Source organism: Vanellus vanellus (genome assembly GCF_965231255.1).
Source record: "Vanellus vanellus genome assembly, chromosome: 11".
Taxonomy (NCBI): domain Eukaryota; kingdom Metazoa; phylum Chordata; class Aves; order Charadriiformes; family Charadriidae; genus Vanellus; species Vanellus vanellus.
In genome coordinates, this window is record NC_138916.1 from 22,481,530 (window position 1) to 22,503,568 (window position 22,039).

Below are 22,039 nucleotides of genomic sequence, written 5' to 3' on the forward strand. Positions count from 1 at the left end.
GGAATGGAACAGTCCAAAGTGGAGACAAGCAGGCAGTGTGCAGGTCAGGGTCAGGTCCGGTGAGGATAACCACAGCCAGGCACAGCCCAGTGCAATGGGCTAAAGGAAAGACAGGCAGGAGGCTGCCTCCGCTGCCTTGCCCAGTTGTGTCACTATAGGCATGGAGGGGACAAGAGGGGCCTTTGAGTCCTGGAGAAATGGGGCAGCAAAGTGATAGAGAAAAAAACCCAACAGTCTGGGGACTGCTTTGCATTTCCTTTAGAGAGGAGCTGTGGCTCTGCCAGCACGCTTAGTTCTGTGACCCGTTCTTGCAGCAGAGCAGTTAAGTCTGGCCCCTGTTCAGGGCAGAGACAAAACATACAGTCAAGCCCCTGTTGAGTTTTGATACTGGGGCAGACTGTCGAATTACTGACAGGCACAAGAAAATAGTGGAGCTACTGACTGCACAGCTGTGCCACTTTAAAAGGGGAGAAGCATGGACGCCAAGTTGCAGACAATTGTTAAATCTGAATTTTGTTTACCTTCTTTGCAATAGCAGAGCCCATCCACAGGGGAACACGCACCATCATTTTTGCAATTACAAACTGATGAGCAATTGGTTCCGTAGGTTCCGGCCATGCAGGTAAAGCTGCAGTCATCTCCCTGCAAACCAAAAAATGTCAGAGTCAGCTAAAGAAATCCGAATTGCAGGAAATTCCCATCTCTGCACAGGGAGGCTTTCTCTCTCGAAACAGTGAACAGAGTGTTATGAGTTGATTGCTGAGTCTTCAGCACTTGAGCAGTCACCGCTGCTTCCCATGATTATGATGCAATTAGTGCTTTGATTGACTTGGAGGAAAGGGACAAGTTTCTGGCATTCATTCAGCAGGAGGTGGGGAAGTTACAAAAACAAACCTCCTAGAACAGATGTTAGATCATTAAGCAAAACATCACTTACGAAACACTAATCACAAAATATACAGTCTAAAACTGTGCAGAGATTGCTCTGCATTTCTTGGAAAATATATTCTAAGAATAGGGTTGTTAAAAGGCTAAAGGATCTCATACGTGCTCATCTTCCACAGACTGGCAGAGGGGAAAACTACATGGCAGGTGCATTAGACCTTTGATGCGTAGCTGGTACCTGCATTTGTTTTCAATTAATTTTCATGAGATTGTGACTTCAGGAAGAACGCTGAGCAAGGAGCGATGAGTATGTCAGAGAGAAGGCACACAGCAGAACACAGGAACAGACGGTCTCTGTCCTGTTTCTGCCATAGGTGTGGGGAAAGTGAGGGAAAGGAGAGTAATTACTTCTATGTTATGGAAATATAGTGTATTTCAACTGTAAATTATGGTACGCTGTATGCACTGATTAGCTTGTGTGACTGAAAGGAGAGACACAGTTCTTAATAATGTTGCTCATCTGATGCAAGAAGTCAGTTAAAATGTGAGCACGATCCCTTTAAACCCATTTACTAAGTCCCAAAGTCTGGTCAACATATGTTAGCATATATGAGGTATTTTTGCTCCTTCTTCTTCTATGTGTAGTCCTGACTTTCACATCACAAATTAGCTCCTAAATTTACTTCTTCAGTGAGTCAAACTTCAGTAATTTAGTTCTATGTCAGAGAAAGCTATCCTACTCCAAAGTTAAATAGTAACTACATTGCACAGTGTGACCTATACCATAGCTCAGGGGAGAAGATACTGGTCAAAATGCATTTTTGCAGGTGAGAGGCTTCACTATTTGATAGGAGGCTCCATTTATCAGGACATAAATGCACAAAATGTCAGCTTCCCTATGCCATGGCAAGTACCTCCAGGAGCCCGTATATCACAGCATCAGACACCGAGACGGTAAAAGGAAATATGAACAGATTTCTGAGCGCCATAAACCCCCATATGCTTGCTGTAGCAGTTCTGCCTGGCACCAGGATGACTCATCCTATTTTATACCAAAAACTTTGTTTTAGGGGAAAGTAAAAGAAACGGTTAAAATACATACCGTTCAGAAGTAAATCCTACAAGTCTCTGATTTTTGAGTGAAAGCAGTGTTTGTAAAAGATGCTATCTTTGACCTTGGTGGAGTAAAACAAGCTCCCCTGAAAAGGCCTGGCAGGAAAAGGTGCTGTCTTGGCAGCCAGCAAAATCCAAAGCACGCTGCCCCTCATTACCCTGCCAGCATGCCGACAGAACGAGCTACGGGAACCCGGAGCCGAGCGGGATGGCAGAGGGGCATTCAGTCTCCACGCCTAATCAATCCTCTGCCTTTCTCCTGCATGTGACAATTAGACAGCCAATTAGTGCCACTTAGAAAGCTGTATCTTGTGCGAATGAAACTCCCAACTCATTTCATGTACAACATAGAACTGCTGGTACTGCTAATAATTTCTATGACAACTGACCTGATCTGGATTTGAACTAGTGATCTAGAGTAAAAGAAAATTCCTTTGAAAAGGAAAGTAGAACAGAGTGATGTGGAGCTAAAATATCCCCTTGGAAACTAAACCAGCATCTGGGCCAGGGGTGGAAGCAGAAGGCGGACTTCCAGTTCTGCAGCTGACGCTGTGACTGCAGATCAGCTCCTGTGCCGCGGTACGTTCTCCCTGGCCACGGGCACCATAGGTCTGGTGTGGCTTCTCCACTTCTCTGTAGACTTACTCTGCGTGGAGGGCAGTCAGCCACAGATACTTTGGGTATCCCAAAGAAAAGGTACTCTATAGAAGCTAAACGTCAGTCTGTTTTCATCTTTATTCAACAGGCCTTTTGGTTTTGGCATTTAATTTAATATACTATACTTTATGGACTAACAAAGTGTGGTCATTCTGGCTGTCCACCTTATACACACTTACTCTGCAAACAAACCTGAACTGAAAAAATAAGCGGCTTAATGAGATTTCTACCCCTGGGTATGACAAGCGAGACCTTCGGAACTCTCTGAGTGACAACTGCCAAATACACTTAACTTCTTAATTACATAAGAGGAAAATGCACTTGAACTATAGCACTGGCTCTAAGATTTTATTAATTATAAATGCACACCCTGTTATTAACATTTTGAACTTGATTTGGGAGAATGACCTATGAAATTAAATGCATTCAGGTACTGTTAAAGTTATGTAAATTCCACCTCCCTCTCACCACCTGCCCAAGTGAATAATGCCATCGTATACGTCTATCCAGTTGTTAATGAGTTATACATTCTATTAAACTGATTTCAAATGTTGTGTATTGAATCTTCAGTCTTGCAATATGGTACTTTATATTTCTATCCTATCTAGTAAAATTAATCAACAGCTGTGCTCCTTATGTTGATTATTCTTTCTTCTATTAAGATCGGGAGGTTAATGAGGGTAGTGAAATGCCTGGATGTGGTATACATGATAGGAAGGAGTAGCTAATTCAATCAAACATATACCCCTGAAAATGTTAAAGCTATATTAAGAAATCCAGCTATAAATAACTTGGTATTTTACATCTCTATTTTCCAAGTCAGAATGATCCATATGGACATCACAAAACTTTCAAAAGCGTTTCATTTGCTTCATCATTTTCACTTAGAAGACCCGGTTTATCAAAATATACCCCCGAAATCTATCCAGTGTATTATTTCAGGGATCAAATCTGACTCTAACATAAACAACGGAAAAACCCTCTTTACGGGCTGTGGGATCGGGGCCAGCTCCAGTAAACGCCCCGCTCCGCCTGCGAAGCAGCGTGTCCCTGCCCTCTGCTTTGCATTACAGCCGCCCGGGCCCCTGGGAGAGGGCACCAGAGACAGGGTGTCCCGCGTCCCCACACAGCTGCTCAGGAGCTCACGCGAGTGAGCCTGGTTTTGTTTGAAATCCAAATCTGATGGAAGTTTCCCAACATAGCGGAGATACAGGTGGGGGATCTCTGATCCCCGGGACCCTAAAAAGTCAGCTTTAAATCAAAATGAATGGTGACAAGAATGTAACTACCACCACCTATATGAGCTTCCACACCTTTAAGTACTTCAGAAATACTCACTAATTGTTGCTGAAACTAAATGACGGACCTTTCCAGGACCTTTCCAGCACCACAAGAGGTTCAGGCATACAATTCGTGTTATTGTTAATTCTCCCCTATGTATTGAGCATTAGGTCTGAGGAACCAAACTCCGTTAATAACTCAGGCTGCCAGCTCACATCCATCAGCATCAAATATTAATAGACTCACGAGAACCAGAGCATACATCTTGCAGGATGGCAGTCAATAATATGTCTTGTTTCTGTTCAGGGAGAGGGGAAGATTTTCTTCTGCAGAAATTATTATTGTACAATATTAGTAGAGCTTAAAGACACACTGCTGCCTTAGGTATTGGCCGTGTTAACAAGCTCTGGACACTTCAGAAAAGTGTTTTCCCTGGATTAATGTTTCCCTAAGAGATTAGATTTGTTGTTTCTGTTAAAAATACATTTCTGTTGTAAACAACGACCAACTCCCTTTAAAATCCTTTTCTGGTGTTCAATACAAAGATTTGTATTAATTCTCATACATTTCGGATCAGGTCTTTAAATCCATGAAATGCATTTTCAAAGGAAAAAAACAGGGTATCCCAGACCATAACCACGGGAGTTAATAACCCAGCGACGGCCAACAACACCCGGCAAAGTCTGCACCCCATACCTGGGCTGTCTCAAAGTTTGACTAGTTAAGGTGTGAAATTAAGAATTTCAGAAGTTACTACAATCTATAGGAATAAATTTGCCTCGGAGGGCTAAAGCCGGGTTCCACTGAAGTCAGTGGCAAAACAGAAAATCAATTTTTCAAGGCCTCTGCAATGCAGAAGACTAACAGGGCTGTTACTGAACTTGGCCTCAAGTTTGCATGATAAAGACCTATGTGACAGGTTTGTTTGAGTGTTCTTAAGGTTTGATCTGTCAAGGTGCTGAAAATCCTCCACTCCCATGCAGATTATTAGGGGGGACTGACAACACTGAAAGGCAACATATTTGAACCTTTGGTAATCTGTAATGTGACTCCAACTAATCTGAGATTTTTAACACGGAATCTGATTCCCTCCCTCCCTCCCTCCTCGCCTTTTTTGTGCCAGATGAATTAGAGGCGCAGCACCTGTCACCAGCACCGGGGAAGCTCAACGCGCGGTTCTCAGAGCTCACGGCGCAGCACTCAATAGAAAGAAGGGCACGGTGCAGTGCCATATGAACGTAATGATAAACAGATCAGAAAGACAAAATGCAGGTGCTGTTTGTACCTGATGCCTGTGCGTCCAGATAAGCTGATCGGTATGGATTTAGTACATAACAGTACATATTTATATGTACACACATTACGTGGCACACCAGCGTGCTGGTACACAGGGTCTGTGCACCGATGCAGATCACAGATACAGTTCTGTATATTTACTTATTTAATTGTGACATTTACAATTAACCCAAAGTGGTTCTCCACAAACATTCCCTCAAGGTAAACATATGGTATCCAGCAACACAAACTGTCAGAACAAACTAATTTCCCTAATGGTGTTCCAGTGGAAATTAATGTGCTCTTCATAAGCATATTAGCTGCAGTAGGAAACTATGTACTTTTACCGGTCTTCTCCTCCACCCTAGACTCAAACAATTTATTCATGACCTTACTATACAGCATCTTTAGTTTTCAAGACATAATGATGTCCTCTGGCAGAATTCCCTTCCCCTCTGGGTGTTACTAATTACTCCCTGCAGATGCTATTATTGGTGCTAATGATAAAATGCAGAAGAAAGGTTGGGGAAGGCTCTTGTGCCCCGAACAAGCCAAGCGTTCAGTTTGCAGGTGATCACTCTTACTAAGAACTGACAAATGTTCCTTTACCCACTTTGTAACATGACATGATGTAGCTGTGCTAGAGTTTGACGTACAACTAAACCGGCCCAATGAAACCCCTGATGACCTTATTCAGCCTCCTTTTCCCTTTGCCCTTTTTACAGGAGAAGATGGGGCAAGGTGGGAAGGATGAGATAGAGCTTTCTTGCATTTAAAAAGTGACTTTACAGCTCATGACTCATCCAAAGACACAACCATTGGCAGTCCTGAATGCCGAGTTCTTTCATTAAATCATAAAGCACTTCCAACAGCCATCTGCAAAGCTTTCCCCAGTCTGCACCTCAGTGGCATCCTGGTCCTCTGAGGATACTGTAAAACCTGAAGGTGCCGTAAGGACCAAGCACAGCGACCTTTGGGAGCGGGAAGAACTTACCGCTTTGCTGACTATAATCTTACAAGGATTTACAAACATTTACAAATGGATGTCAGCATTTTATTTCACCTCTGTATTTGTGCTGATATCCTAATTCATACAGTAAATTTCACAGTAAATGCCAAGTTCAAAATTAGTCAGCCTGAGAATAAATTTAGTGTTTGATCCGAAGTATTCAGCAAAACATGCACACAAACAAAATGGAAACTTTTTTTGTTATAAAGAGAGTAGTAAGTAAAATTATTATAAATAATGTTAAGTACTTACAGTACTTTATTAAATATTATTTAATTTAATTTTACTGGTTATAGCCAAAGCCTTTGTTATGCAAAAGCGAAGCTGGGAGCACTGACTGTGAGGGGAGTAAAAGTTACCACAGAATAACTGTGGGTTGTCATTTTCCAAATTGTTTGTACAAAATCTGGCTGTACTTTGTGGATTCCTATTTTATAAACCCAAATATATTTGCTGTAGCCTGCTACAGGCTGCTACTGGCCTAACACACGTTACTCCCTCAGTAGGGCCACAGAAGAACCTGGGCCAGGCCCTCATGCCTGGCCTACTGGGCCCCGAGAGCCCCGCATTCCCCCACCTGGGTTTCCTGTTTCCCATCGCACAGCCTCACAATTGATCTGAGATACATTAACAGTGTATTTGTGTTATTTTTATTTCAAAACCAGGAGTACTCATCCTATGATCCCAGGGCGGTAAGGGCTTCAGAGCACCTATTATCCATCCATCCGTACATCTTCCCAGGAGGGCCCTTCCCCATCACGTTGAGCAGTCACCTGGGAAGCGTTTGGCCACAGCTTCGAAAAGCCTTTGATTGGGATTTGGCTACCTGGAGAGTAACTTGTACTTATCAGGACTAGAGAACTTGTGCAGCCTTTCAGTCTGGACACCACCTCTGCATGCGTAGAGCTGGAATGAACCGCACAGAGCTCATGGTTTCCAGCGCAGGAAATCCCAGCCGTGAGGGGTTTACTCTGCAGGATGCACGGATCTGTGCATCTAAGGTGTCGCCCACCGGCTCAGGATCCTTTCAAACTGGGAATCCGGGACTCGGGCCCTGAGGTCTCATGTTTGAATGTGTCCCTGTCCCACTAACTCATAGGAAAGAGGTAACGGAGGCGAGCTGCGCTGGCTGCACTGGTGGCAGCAGAACCGCCCTGGGTGCCCTCATTCCGGGCACCAAGAGGGTTTTTTCCACGTGCATCCACCGCATGATCCGCATGCAGTAAACCCACACAGGCAAACTAAGAGACAGCGGGTATGCAAGATAGGGCTCATCTTTTGAAGCGGAGGGTGAGCAGAATCTCGCCACCCTCCTGTCCTCCAGCATCTCAGCTCCAACTTGCGTCATACATCCAAAAGGAACAACGCTCTGGGCACAATAAAAGTGATGATGAAGCGGAGCAGTACTCTGTAAGAATAAAGGCAGCAAATTCTAGCTTTGTGAGGTTTTTTTGCCTCCACAAAATCAAGTGAAAACAAATACAAATAAAACTTTCATTAAAAAAATCGGATTTTGCATACTAAAACTCAGCAAACCTGAGTTGGATTTCTGTCAGTGAGCACTATAATCCCCCTCACCACCAGGGAATAGTTTCCTAGTTGGCACTAAAAATATGCCCAATATCAGTCAGTTATCTGCAATTAAAAAAATCCATTCCTACTGTTCAAGCCACCTAACTATGGGCATTAAAAAAAAGAAAGAGAATTCAATAAAGAGGGCAGGGAAGAGATAGCACCCTCCCCCCCAGCTTCCCGTAAATCAGTGTAGCACTGTTGCTGGGAAAAAAAATCTAGACTAACTTTACAACACTTGAATATCTGCCTGGTTTAGTATTTAGGCCTTAACGGCAGAGCACTTTAGTGTCAGAGAGGCAATGAATACAGCATCATATAATTAAATGTATTCACAAGGAAAGTAGAGTGGAGAGTAAAAACGATGATCATCAACCTCCGAACATGATTTTTTTTATACAGTCAGCACTTTTCACCTAATAAAATATCACAAAACACATTTATCCAGGAGGGACCTCTCCAAAAACAGGAGATTGGATTTAGACTGGGTAAAACAACTCCTACATCATTTCCCCGGGACATTTCATCTGGTGAGACGGTGCATCACACCTGCGAGGACAGCCTCCCACGGGCAGCCTGTAATGGAGTACAAGCAAGACAGCCGTGCACAGTTCAAAAAACATGATGGAGGTCAGTGTTCAGCTAAATCGGATGGGTGTGCGGCGCTCGGCCAGCCCCAGCGGTTGGCCACATAAGGGCAAGACACAAAACCAAACTCCTAATTCTGTTCACAGTGGAGGTGGGGACATTGTTTATGGAGCAGATATTTCAGGTGGAAATGAAAATGTCTATAATACGTGGCTTTAGATTTAGTTAATGGGAAGGTATATTATCAAGGCAGGTCAACGATGTCTGGATCAGGAGGATTACTAATATACATTATGGGGCCAGGTGGATAACCAAGTCCGCTCTTTAGTTACAGCAATTTAAAACTGCAAGAGGGTCACTTCAGATTTATTCAGGTGAGGCAGGGAGTAAACTCTCAGAATTTTTTAAACTTAACTCTGGGGAAGCTATAAAGAGTCAAACCTCTTTAGGGCTCACTGCTGTTACTATGGTCAACTTTGGTCAGCTGCTATTCTAGAACGCTCCAAAACCATAGTCATCTCACAATTAAATGTCCCAAAAGGTAAAATGGCCCAGGCATAATGTGCGTTATTTCAAGTTAGTGGAAAGTATTTACATGCCTGAGAAGTATATACTTGGTCCATGTGCTCTTCATGAGGTACTCAACAAGCTGCTTGTGTCCAAACTGTGGGACAGAAGCTAGCTAAGTGTGTCAAAATACTCATTGACCGTCCTCGAATACTACCGGTAATGACAACCCCCCCCTGTTTTCCTCTGCTTTTTTAAATGAAGGCATCTGAATTGGAGTTATCACTATGATAAAGGAAAGATTTTAACACACTGTGTGCAGTTCCATCATTTTCTTTCCCAGATTTGGGCAGAACAGGTCAGTGGCTAACAGAAGCCTAAGCCAGTTGGAAATAAGGAGAAGCATTTCAGTGCAGTGCAGTGGACTTCAGAGCGAGAATTCAGAGCTGGCTCTGACAATTCTGCACCAGCTATTTTATGGGAGTATCTTTGTTTAGAAATTAGAGGTGGTTTCTGCTCTGCCCACATAGCCTGAGTGGCACAGCCCGAGATCTACCTTGTAGAACAATTGTGGCCTCCTGACTTTTTTACAATAATAAACTTGGGCTCTGGCTGACAAGTCTGAACAGTTCTGCAAAAAGGACACCGCAAAAATGGGAAATAAAAGGTATCATTTATACTTTCAGCCTCTATGATGTCCTCTGGCAAGAAGATCCACAGTTTAATTATAAATACAAAGGAGAAAAATTATCTTTATTTGTTTGAGTCAAATCCACTGCCTGATTTTTAATTGGGAAACTTCTTATGCTGTGATAAATAGCAAAGATGCCTTCCTGTTTCCCCTTCCCCCATGGTGTAAGAGACCTCTCACATATCTACCCTCGGTGACCCCTTTTCTAAGCAAAGTCATCCAGTCTCTTATTCTCATTTTATGGGAGCCATTTCACAATTTAATTACGCATTCTGTGAAAAGCACTATCTTTGTCTTTAAAGCTGCTGTGCAATCATTTAATTGGTTGCCCCTTGTTCCTGTGTTATTAGAAATAGTAAATAACCATTCCTTGTTCATGTTCTATGCACTATCCACAGTTCCATAGATCTCTATCATACCCCTCCTCAGCCATCAGTTTTCTGAGCTGAGTTCTAGCTTATCGAGTCACTCTTTGTATAGAAGCTATTCCATAGAAAAGATGATCTTTGTCACCATTCACTACTTCCATTATATCTTTTGTAAGCAGGAATCAGCCAAACAGTAGTCAGTAATTTGAGATTTAGATATATTATGGATTCACACAATACCACAAAAATGTTTTTCCCATCCTGTTTTGTTCTCTTCCTATCATTTTAACTATTCTACCTGGCACTCGGATTCATTTGTTTTTTGACCGGTGCCGAGCACTCATTTGAGTTTTTCAGAAAACTACCCACTGTGATTGCCTGATCTCTTTCCCTGATTGGTAGGAATTAAATTAGAACTCACCTTTTGTGTATTTACTTAACATTATTTTCCTGTTGTTTATTACTCTTCGTTTTTGAACACTGAATTTCAACCTACCCAGCTATTCAGTAATGTGAAACCTTTCCCCAAATTTGCTACCATCTTTATATTTGACAATCCCAATAGTTTTGCAGTATTTGCAAACTTTCCTTTAGAATTCTACAGCTGTACTATACAATTAAGAATAACATCCAAGCATAGTCTCAAATCTAAACTTCTCTACCATGTACACCCTCTGCCCTCACCAGCGTGGTCACTAGCTGCGACCTGCATCATTCTGTAGCTGCCGAACAATTTCAGAACACCAGTGCATGCCTGAACCCTGGTCACGTGGACTGGATGGACTGAGCCCAGGAGGAGTTCACTGTGCGGTACGCAGCCGCTATCCTCAGCTGGTCTCTTGCTAAGAGCACTGAAGCCACAGAAGCAGCAATGTGGATGGAAAATATGCAGGTATAGGGCTGACGATGCTCACACCTGCGGCTGACCTTGGTTCTGAGCTGCGTGATCCGCAAATGAAAGGATCAGCGCAAAAAAAGAAAGCTTCTAAAAAAGAAATGTCAACTTTAAGCTAATGGGGTTTGTAATGTACCTTCTGAAAAGCTGGTAAATAACCCGGCAATCACACACAGGCAGTTAAACAGATATCCCCTTCAAACTTTCACAGATATTCCTAAATCCAAAAATCTACAGCAAAAGAGTTCAAGATCTGGTAAAATTTCAGTTGTTCTTTGGCATAAGAAAACACACCAGGATTTTCCATTTATATATGTCTGAATGTAAAAAGTCTTTTCCTTTGACAGTACAGTTAGACAGAAAATAAAATTAAAAACTAACCTGTGACTGAAATCCTATACTTAGGTGGTTTTAATGAAGTCAGTTCACAATCTGAACTACCAGGAGAGTCAGCTACCGACACTTCTATGCATAGACCCACAGACAGTGTGGATAAAGATATACACATTTAGAAGCTTAATAGATGAAGAGACACTGCTATTGGCAAGCAGTTTATTCCTCTGCAAAATTCAGATCAAATAACTCAGTCTAAACAGAATATTGAGCTGCACTGATTCTGAATGAGGCTACAGGAACGGAAATGCAATTTGACATAGCCACATTGCCAATTAAGGATAAAATACAGGAAATATGTCAACTAGCAACAAAGGCAGAGGCATTCAGGCTTTCTAGATGAAGTTGGTTCCTTTGGACCCACTTATGAAAACTTTGGAGTTATTCAGATAAATAAAACTGCAGCAGAGACCAGAAGTAAAAGTAAATATAAGAAGAAAAAGGAGGAGAACTGGGACTTGCTCACAATTCTTATCAAATTATAGACACTGTGTGTGACTGAATAAGTTCTCATTAGTAGAGGCAGTCACTGAGACAAACTCCACTCTTGTATATTTGGGACAATCCTACTGAAGCCAGCAGTTGTGTTCAGGTAAACTTGGGCTGACAAAGTAGAATTTGAGCTGTCACAGACAGTTTCTGGAGCTTGTACATTGATAAGAGAGCGAGCAAACAAAATGAAATAGAAGTAGTTCTTAAAAGGGTCTGAAAAATTCCATTGAATTCAAAGAAAGGGATGCAGTTTCCACAACTGAGGGAGACCCACTGTGCCTTGTGCATCCAGTGACCTTGTTAAATACGCCAGTACAATAGTTCACCTGCTCAAAAGCATACAACAAATACCCTGAAGTGAGAGAAGACCCTTCGTTATGGCTCCTGCAGCCAGGCACTGACACGAACACTGTCAGGGTTTAGGAAAACACAGGCTACTAAGCGCTGTGGCTGCTGGTGCTCCAGCCGATATGACTAATTGGTCAAAACGAGCTCCGGGGGGAGAACACCAACAAGCCTAATGGGCAGCAAGCACCCGGTTCACTGATATAAAAATCAATAGGGGAGCGGCTTGGTCTGAAAGCCTGGGAATACACAGGTGGCCTCCCCATAATGATCTTCCCCGTTGGGATCTGAGCGTAGGATATCTTCTCCTATAGTACAGCAGAGCCAGAAGAATCCATTTGTGAGTTGTTATTGAAATATTGGTTTAGCCCGCATCCAGTTTCTCTGCATTGAGGTGATGTTCACTGTTTCCTAGTCTACATGTGGCAGGGCCATCTCAGAAGCGGAACAACTTTTCAGAAAGGCACCCGCCATTTAAGAAAGGTGCAGCACAATCGGGGTGGCTTGCAAAACTTACGAAGGGTGCTGTTCCAAAATCTCTGAGTACCCATGCTGTTTGTCCCCAGAAAAAATCCTACAGGGACTTTGAAACGGATCACACAGCCACGCCGCCAAGCTTGACCTGAAGCAATGGGTTGTGAAGGTAAAATGGTAAAACGGCTCAGTCTGCCAGCAAATTTGCCAGTTACGGCTGATAGAAATGGGGTTTGAGATGTACGTACTGATCCACAGGGAGCTGGACAGAGACCAAAGTCATTTCATGCAGGCCACTGCGCAGCCAAGAGAAGACAATTTTCAATCTGTACTGACCTGGCCTGGTTCAGACCCAGTAGCCTAGGGACACAAAAATTTATAGGCTGTTATCAGTCCCAATGGCCTACAAAAAAAAATAAAAGTACAGCGCCATTTTATGCACATAAATATGTACTTTTGCATGCATAGAGAAGTGGGTAAGAAAATTCAGAAGTCATCAATGAAAAGGGATATCAAGAGACAATTCAGAGGCAGTTTTCTTCTGGTCTACGAATATGCACAAATTCTGATAGGTGCACGTGATTCCTGACCAGCTCCCTTTATGTGAGGAATGTACCAAAACACTGGGCATGAGATCATAGAATCATAGAATGGTTTAGGTTGGAAAGGATCTTGAAGATTGTCAAGTTCCAACCCCCTGTCCCGGGCAGGGACACCTCCCACCAGTCCAGCCCCGTCCAACCTGGCCTTGAACACCTCCAGGGATGGGGCAGCCACAGCTTCTCGGGGCAACCTGCTCCAGGGGCTCACCGCCCTCAAAGTAAAAAATTTCTTCCTAATATCTCATCTAAATCTACCTTCTTCCAGCTTGAAGCCATTCCCCCTTGTCCTATCACTACATGCCCTTGTAAAAAGTCCCTCCCCAGCTCTCCTGTAGCCCCTTTAGGTACTGGAAGGCCGCAATAAGGTCTCTCCGGAGCCCTCTCTTCTCCAGGCTGAACAGCCCCAACTCTCTCAGCCTGTCCTCATAGGAGGGGTGCTCCAGCCCTCGGATCATCTTCCTGGCTCTCCTCGGGACCTGCTGCAACCGGCCCATGCCTTTCCTATGTTGGGGGCTCCAGAGCTGGACGAGATGTTTTGATTTATGTCAATAAACTCAGACCTTCCAATATGCAACCCAGATGACAGAAAAACTTCTGTGCAACTAAAGTGACGGTTCTTTCATTTCAAGAACATTTTTCCAGCTCACTCTTAATTAGACTGTATGGAACAGAGTGGTTTTTGTTGCCCACTTGAGATCTGCTTCTTGCTCCACATCCACTTCTGAAGTAATTTGTAAGCTTATAAAAAATTATCAATCAATCAGATGAGTTTTCAGACTTATCTCCATCTAGAAGACACCAAGAAAATGCAAGTTTGAAGGACATTGCATTCCTCAAAGACCACAACCAGGAAAGGGGGATCTAGGATGCAGCCACAGTTAGTACAGAGGACCTGATCATGTTGTGACTGATTGTCTCACAATTACTAGCTTCTTCATCTTTATCCATTTTTCAAGCACCACGTGAATATAGTTTTTAACTTCTCTCATCATGGTTTCCCAGGGCACAGTTACATCTTCCATTTTTTTTAAGTTATTTTAGTTGAATTTCCCATATCACTGTCTTTCACCTTACCCCCAGACCTAAACCTCACATCGATATCTGTTATCAAAGAGACTGCATTTCCTTCTTGCTGTCTTTGACAAAAATTATCTTCTCAAAACTGTTCGGAACGATTCGAAACTGCCAAGTCTTCTTGCTGTTTCTTTAGCTGCATCCCACCACTCTCTTTGTATCCAAGCAGGGACTTTCCCTCTTGCACAGCTTCTTGGGTCACCAGTGATAGTCCTTCTGGGTTAGTTTTGCCTTTCTGGTTGTCTATGTCCCTTTACTTCACGGGTAGCTGAGGAATTGGTCACGGCTGCAGAGAGATATTCCCAAACATCTTAATTTTAAGTCGGCTAAGAACTTCTCAATAATTGAGAAGTTTAGTTACCTTTTTAGGTGTGGTACTTTTAACCTGGTTATGTAGGTTCAAATTATGTGAATTTGAAGTCCATGAGCCCATCTGAGTGTTCTTTGCCAGCTAAAGTGTCATAGAGACCTAGCAGAGGGACAGGGTTACCACCTTGGGATAGGAAAGGCCAGGGGACTAGGGACAGAAATCTGTGGAAAACAAGGCTCTTTTAGCTCCACTACTTACAGAACAACTTATTTGATTTTTATTATTAATTAATAATTCACTCACTGCCAGCTACAACCTACGCTCAAACCCACCCGCACAGTGTGGGTGCCTTTTTGTGTACCCAGTGCCTCCGCTGCTAGCCATTCCCCGGGATTTTGAGACATTGGATTATGAATACAAATAGGAAACCAGTGAGAAGAAAATGCATCTTCCTTGCGCATCTAGGTAATTCATGAAATGAGACTGGGCAAACTATTTCTGTTGCCCGTAATACTCCAGTTAATTGGACAACTGCTGTGCCAGAAAACCTTTTCCCCACCTACAGCAAGTAAAATTTATACTGGTGGCTGGTAACAAGAACATCTTGATAAAATGGTTGAATTTATTTTATACCGATAAATGAAAAGAGCTCTTAACAAAGGGGGGTAACTGATATGCTCGGTAAATCAAGGATAAAAGGACACAGGCTCTATTGAAGATTTTTTCCCCTCGTCTTTTCTTTTTAAACCTTTTGATGAGGTGCCCTGTTGCTCTGAGATGAGCTTCCACTAAAGTACTTTTGGAGTTATCTCAAAAAGAAAAGGATCATTTAAATGAGTTAAAGCCCCCAAAACAGATCCACTATCTCCAACCTTAGCTTCATTTTTTATATTAAGAATTTTGTGAAATTTATAAAATAACTTTACTACTGAACCAGGGGCTTATAAGACAAAGAAGTCTCATTCATTTTTTCCTGCCTCCTTCTGAAGTGGTGAAGGATGATACATTTAGAATAAAGATGAAAGAAAATATGTAGAAGAGAGGGAATATTCTGATAAATTTGTATTTATCAACCTTGAGTGTTTAGAAAACACCTACAGGCAATGATTCTTCAAACTCCTCCAATCCTACCTGGGATTTCGGTCCTTCAGGGAAAATTCAACTGAAGATAAGATAAGGTGCTCCTTTCTATTTACTTTTTTTTTTTTTTTTTAGACAACAGAGGGAATTTTAAAGGTGTAGGACAGGAGAGGAGGCTTCAATTTTTTTTTTTTTTTAATGTAGAGGGAATGATTGTCTTTTCTCTCCTGTATGTTTTCTTCAGGGAACAAGAGATATTGTATGCGCCAGAAGGAAGCCAGTCACGGCTGGAATAATCAACAGACGGGACCCGTAAGTTCCTTATGACCTCTATAAGTAACACAAAATTATGGTCCTCCTCATTTCTATGGAAGGGTAAATTGGTCATTTTACTCATTAAGTAGGCACGGGGCAGACAGAGACTGGCCTGAGACTCCGTGTGTGTGTGTTTGTACTGACTGATAGATTATCCGTTACAAAGTTTGTTATACATTTGCTATGCATTTGTGTAGGTTTATAGCACTATAATACACATTTATTTTTACTAAGTGCTCAAGCTATTGTTTATTGTGTGTTACGGGGGCTGACTGTTACTCTGATGTGCAGGCATGTACCTGTAAACCTAGGAAGCAGCTTGTACCCCTGTGGTAGGGAAAGCATTACGGTGAGAACCTCTGACATACCAGACAAAATTATGGACTTACAGCCCCAGATTAAGGCTGCGTTTCAGTCCTTAAGTGCACAGATTTCCACAGAGCTCAGCTGGAGGGAGAGATATATAAGCACTAATATAAGGGTATATTTGAAAGGCATTATTTTACCATGTTTCTAAAAAGCAATTTTGATGCAACATCAATGGAAGATGCAAATGACTATAGACGCACAGTACTGGGATGTATCTTGGAAAGTCTTAGCGAATCCAAGTGACATACCAAAAGTTGAAAAACCTTCTGACAAGAGGTCATCACTCCTGTAGTTTCCATACTTTCCTGTACTGTGATTGGCTTGTATGGGACCTACCAATACAGCCAAGGAACAGAAAAATGTCAAAATGAATTCTTTCATTTTGGTGATGAAGTGCTAGCTTTGCTTGCCAGCATGCAGGGTTCAATAAAAGCAGACAGGTCTTCAAAAAATTGCGGCATAAATAGATGAACTCTTTAAAGTAATATAAGTTCTGTCACCTAGATGTGAAATATAGACCTAAGTGCCCGCCGAAGTAAAAGCTGACCGCACATTCCACATATAAGTGTTAAAGTTTTCTCAGAGTGTTTGGGCTGAGAAATGTTTTAACTACATATCTCCTTGCCACAATAGACAGAAAGAGAGCATTTGAAGTTAAATCCATTTTTCAAAGGAAGAAAACAAAGCATCCATAAAGAAACAAAGGCATATCACAGGATGAGGTCTCTAGATAGCTGCTGGTTTCAAGAAGGTTGCAATTAACTGTGCAATGGAGAAGGCGAACTTAGTTGTATTTCAATAGCATTTATAATGATTTCAGTAGCTAGAACGCTGATAGGTATGTGCAGGGGGTTGGTTTCAAGATTTCCTTGTGAGACAGAAGGTCAGGATTCCTGTGGTCTCCTGTCATATTTAATTCATATCCTCTGGCCTTCTTCGCCACATTTATTGAATTACAGGAATAAAATTCAATGAACCAAAAACAAAAGAAGAGAGGACAGGGCAAATCCTGATTACTTTTACATCCCTACTGCACAACTGCCTTCCGTGGGCTTGTATGAGAACATCTTAAAGCAGAATTGGGAAGAAGGGGGAGGAACAAGTTAGTATAACCCCTCCGACCACCCCCATAATTTCATCCAAGTAATTTGTTGCAAGAAGTGACTATTTGCATGTGGGAGTAAGGATCCAATTTCTACCAGTCAAGAATCTCCCTGTATACTTTTTCAGGATAATCTTTGTGTGCTCCCTGTGCGTTTATGGGATTCCTTCTTGCCACAAATGAGATGGCAGCAGAATGGCTTTCCAAAACTATTTTTCAGAAAAGCATCACTGGCAATTCATCACATGAGGACTGAGAGGCAATCCTCAAATATGTTAAAAATACCAGTTTCAGGGAAGTGCCCTATTGGTATGCTTATCATAATGCTTCCCTGCAATCATCTTCATTAAATGGATACAGCCCTTCATCCTCCCTTCACAAGTGAGATGCAGTAAGCGCAGGGTTTCCAACAGGCCTGCAGTGTGGGCTCTACTGCTGGAGCATATGAGGAGAGGCTCTAGACATGCTCTGTGATTTTGGGGAAGATTTTGTTGCGTGTCCTCTGCTCCTGTTATCCTTTTTTTATTGTGCTGTATGCTGTCTCCAAGAACTGGGCTGTTTTGTGTATGATTGTGTATCACTCCGATTTCTCAGCTGCCTCTTCAGTCAAATCCACACACAGTGTCTGCACTGTGGTTTAGACACCCATACAGTTAAAATAGTGTAATCCTTTAGGGTGAGCACAGTCATATCAGAACCTCATACCAATAACCTGTACCAGTACCCAATAACACCTTTACAAACATTTTAGAGTTAGGTATGTGTAAATCCAGTTGTTGAGTCTGACCTAAAATATCCATCAAAAAAAGACATAAAATGTTTTGAAATTCTATCCAAAACTGCAAGCTCACCAATATTTAGCTTTGGCATTTTAATTTTTGGAAATGTCACAGCTAATAAGTAATGTATCATTTTCTGAGCTACAATGTAAATTTTTATCTTAAAACTTGAATCCGCTTAACTTCCAAACATTAAGTGCTCTGCTCACGTACCTATCAACCTATGGGATAGTTCCCTTTCCACTTAATACATTTAATAAAGGTGACCAGATGCTTTGTGTTTTTAATGGCTTGTTCTGCATCCCAACAAAATGTCCCTGTTTTGGCTGCGATTGCAGATGATTCATTCTGAAACCCTGCCCAGCTGCCCTGACACAGCCGAGGCAGGGCACAGCTAAAAAACAAGCCATCTGTGCAAAAGAAGTGAGCTGGAGGAGTGCTTTGTCAGGAAAAGACTGTCATTTCTTGGTCAGTATATTTTCTAGGCACCCAGTAACCCAAAAGTCCTATGGGTCCAACTGCTCTGCCTTTGCAGTTAGATTTTGCAGTTATATCCCAAGTCCCATCACATTGTCTTCCCCCCTTACTTAGAAACCCTTCAGCCTATTCTGCTCTGTAAGATCACGTGTTGATCAAACATTTCTGTAAAATGTAAGATGTTGATCCCACTTTCATTCTTTCCAATCACATGGCAAAATTCCTGCATCAGCCAAGCCTCACGCTAGAAAAAGCAAGAGGGATTCATTTATGGCTTTTCTGAATAATTAGCTTTGCCCAGTTCCGTATTAGCATCACTCTATTGTCAGCACTGCCACAAGAGACATCCTGCGTTCACAAACAGTCACGCCGCTCGCTTGCAGGCTAGCCGAATTCAAGGGCAAAATTCCACCCGCAGGCAAAGCTCCCCATTGCCTCCGCAAGAGGCGGGTGTGCCGGTCTGAAGGTGAAGTCTGGTCTTCAGTGTGTCATCGAGATAAGCCACTTCAATCCTTGAGAGGGTTCTGGCCCCACAGTATCTTTCACATGACCACAGGCTGCGTCGTAAAGCAGAGCTGACACCTTCTCCCTGCCGGGACAACGGAGCGCGCAGCAAGAGCAGCTCGGCAGGACACCGCCAGTCCGGGGTAGGAAGCAAAGGTTCCCGTCAAGTTTTCTTTACAGCCTACGTTCTCTAGCATTTGAAAGAACCATTGCAACTCAAGTCATCTGGCATGCATACGAATGACAAATATGCTTCAGAGGCAATAAATTAGCAATTTCAAGGCTTTACTTCCCCTCATGGACTAATTGCCAGAGATTATAGTATATTATGAGAAAGCAATGATACTAATGCCTAAATATGCTTCAGTGATTATAGAGCTATCCTCAATAACCAAGCTGTTTAAATGTCAGTGCAAGAAAGCTCTTTATTAGGAGATTAAACATTATTTTGAAGCTATGCAATAGGAGCTTCCCAAGCTTCATGCCTGCAATAATACTGTCTTGGAGCAATATATATTGGACAAACCATGCTTTTTAAAAACTGTGTACAGTAAAGGGTCCCAAAATATTTTTGTGGTGCCAACATCAACAGCATTCCTGATAAGAAAGAGGATCTTAGTATCTTATCTGGCATTTGTTACTAACATGCTGCTTCCTTCAGTCTTTCCTCTACTTTCTATTAATACTTGTGCATCACCACTGTATAAAGAAGAGAAATTCTTGTTTTCTATTAGCGTGAGTGGCAAATCAAAACTCAAAGCCCTTTTCTTTTTTTTTTTTACATCTCTAAATACTACTGCCTTGCAGAGATGCTGTTGAGAGTCCTACCTCTCATGCCTAAATAAATCTGTTTAAACCTGGCAGTGTGAGAACCCCTGGAAATTAGATGGAAGCTCCAACTTTCAGGTTCAGCTGTTGACATGAAGCAGAGAACAAAATTGTCTTTAAGCCATAACTCCACAGTTCTGGAGATGACAGTTGGTGATCACAAGCTCAGGTGGGAATTTAAAAGGAGGGGAGGCTAAGAAGTCTTTAGCATCCCACTAATCTCATATAGGACTCCCACACTGTGCGATCTTGTCACACAGCTGTGCAGCCTTCCCCTTTAGATGACAGCAGCCCATGACCCTGCAGAATACTGCAATATTTTTTCAAGAAAAGCCTAAACACTGCAGTGGGCGCTGATGGTATGTCCAGATCCAACATGCCATTCCCTCCCATTGTTTATAACGGTACCTGGTATGACATCCACCATGTTGCATAAATGCAAATCAAAAGAGCTACAACATGGTCAAAGATCCCATCTTGTGTTCCCTGCTACTTGAAGATATTTATTCATCTCATTTTAAGTTGTAACTTAAAACAATAGAGGGCAAAACTCATCCAGGAGGCTGCAGATTTTAGTTGGCTGCTAAATGTTAGTGGAAGCTCTAAACATATTGGGAATGTCTTTAAATCCGTAGCTTGATTTCTAGTAAACTTAGTAATTATAAGTAATATTTACTATAATAGTAAAGAAAACATATAGATAGGCCTGTGGGGATGGATCATGTAAATTTAAGGACAAAAATTACAGAAAGACAACTGCTAATGAAGTTTTGGTGGAATTCTCTCTTGCAAATAATTTCTTTTCTTTAAGAAATATTGCTTCTTAAACACAGCCTGCAGATCCCTTCCATGGCATGCTGATGGAGTAAAGAGGTACTTCATATATGGATGACCGTGGAACTTACAAGCAAGAGTTCCATTATGCCCAGTTGTAGCAGGACTGGACACTTGGATCCACATCCTAATATTACCTGCTGCAACTTGGCAATCATTAATTATGAATTTTTGTTGCTTCATCTTAGCTGATTTCTTCAGCCATTTTCTATCTCATCTATAAAATGTAATGCTTGTTTTCCGCAGAATGTCTGAAGCTCTTTCTGATGCTCAGGTAAAAGACACCTGCCATATATGCTCAGAAAAGACATAAATTGCTCTATCATTTGCAACACTTTAAAAAATCTTCATCTATTAAAATCACAGTCTGACTGACAAGGAATATACTGAAAGGCCATGAGAATTTTTTTCTGCTCTTCTAGGCAGACAATCATCTGACATCTTTTTTGTTATGTCTTGATTTAGAATATACGATGGGAAACCATGTCTTTATCCTTATAACAGTAATAAGCTTACAATACTGACGTTAAGTAAATAACCAGAAATAGTAAGTTGATACTGTTCAAAGGAGAATTATGTGGACTTATAATAGAATGGGGGAAAATTACCTGTATTTGGCCACTTTTATGCAAATATTATTTGAAAAAAAGATTAAAATCCTCTTTAATTTTTTGCAGGTACCTTATGAAATGCCCCATTATTCACAGCTCTCACTTACCATATATCCCGGTGCACACATACACTTCCCCGTGATGCTGTCACAATCTGCGCCGTTCTGGCAAGGGCAGGTCAGCTGGCAGCCTTCGCCGTAGTACCCAGGGGGACAGGTTTCATTGCAGTAGAGTCCAGCCCAGCCAGCTTTGCAGCTACATTCTCCAGACAATGGATGGCAACTAATGAAGGCAGACAGACATTAATGAGATGTGGACGAGAAAGAAAAAAAACAGTCCATAAACAGCAGTAGAACATTTTAAATGCAATGCTAGCAAGAGTCACACTAAGAACATAACAAACCTGAAAACTGTTAAGGATGGTGAACGGAAGCAGCCATATGAGTCAAGAAATGAATAGGGAATATGGTGCTAAACACGAGCCTGGCACACCACTTCCCAACATCTGGGAACTGCCACAGCACTGGTAACTTTACACCTTTGAAGTTTTTGCTTTTCCATCTCAAATCAATGTGACTTGGGTTACTGACGCTAACCACATCAGGATTA

General features: G+C 42.0%; 1 protein-coding gene across 2 annotated transcripts in view; it reads right to left on the minus strand.

Annotated features, from left to right (window-relative positions):
- The window catches only part of MEGF11 (multiple EGF like domains 11), a gene marked incomplete at its 3' end in the record, with an annotated part of 212,686 nt that overhangs the window by 59,440 nt on the left and 131,207 nt on the right, over positions 1-22,039 (minus strand). For both annotated transcript variants that reach the window (XM_082488744.1, XM_082488745.1), the window contains exons 9-10: positions 21,538-21,712; positions 522-642 (exon numbers count right to left, since the gene is read on the minus strand). In XM_082488744.1, the coding sequence (XP_082344870.1) occupies positions 522-642; positions 21,538-21,712 (296 nt within the window). The remainder of the gene's footprint in view (positions 1-521; positions 643-21,537; positions 21,713-22,039) is intronic.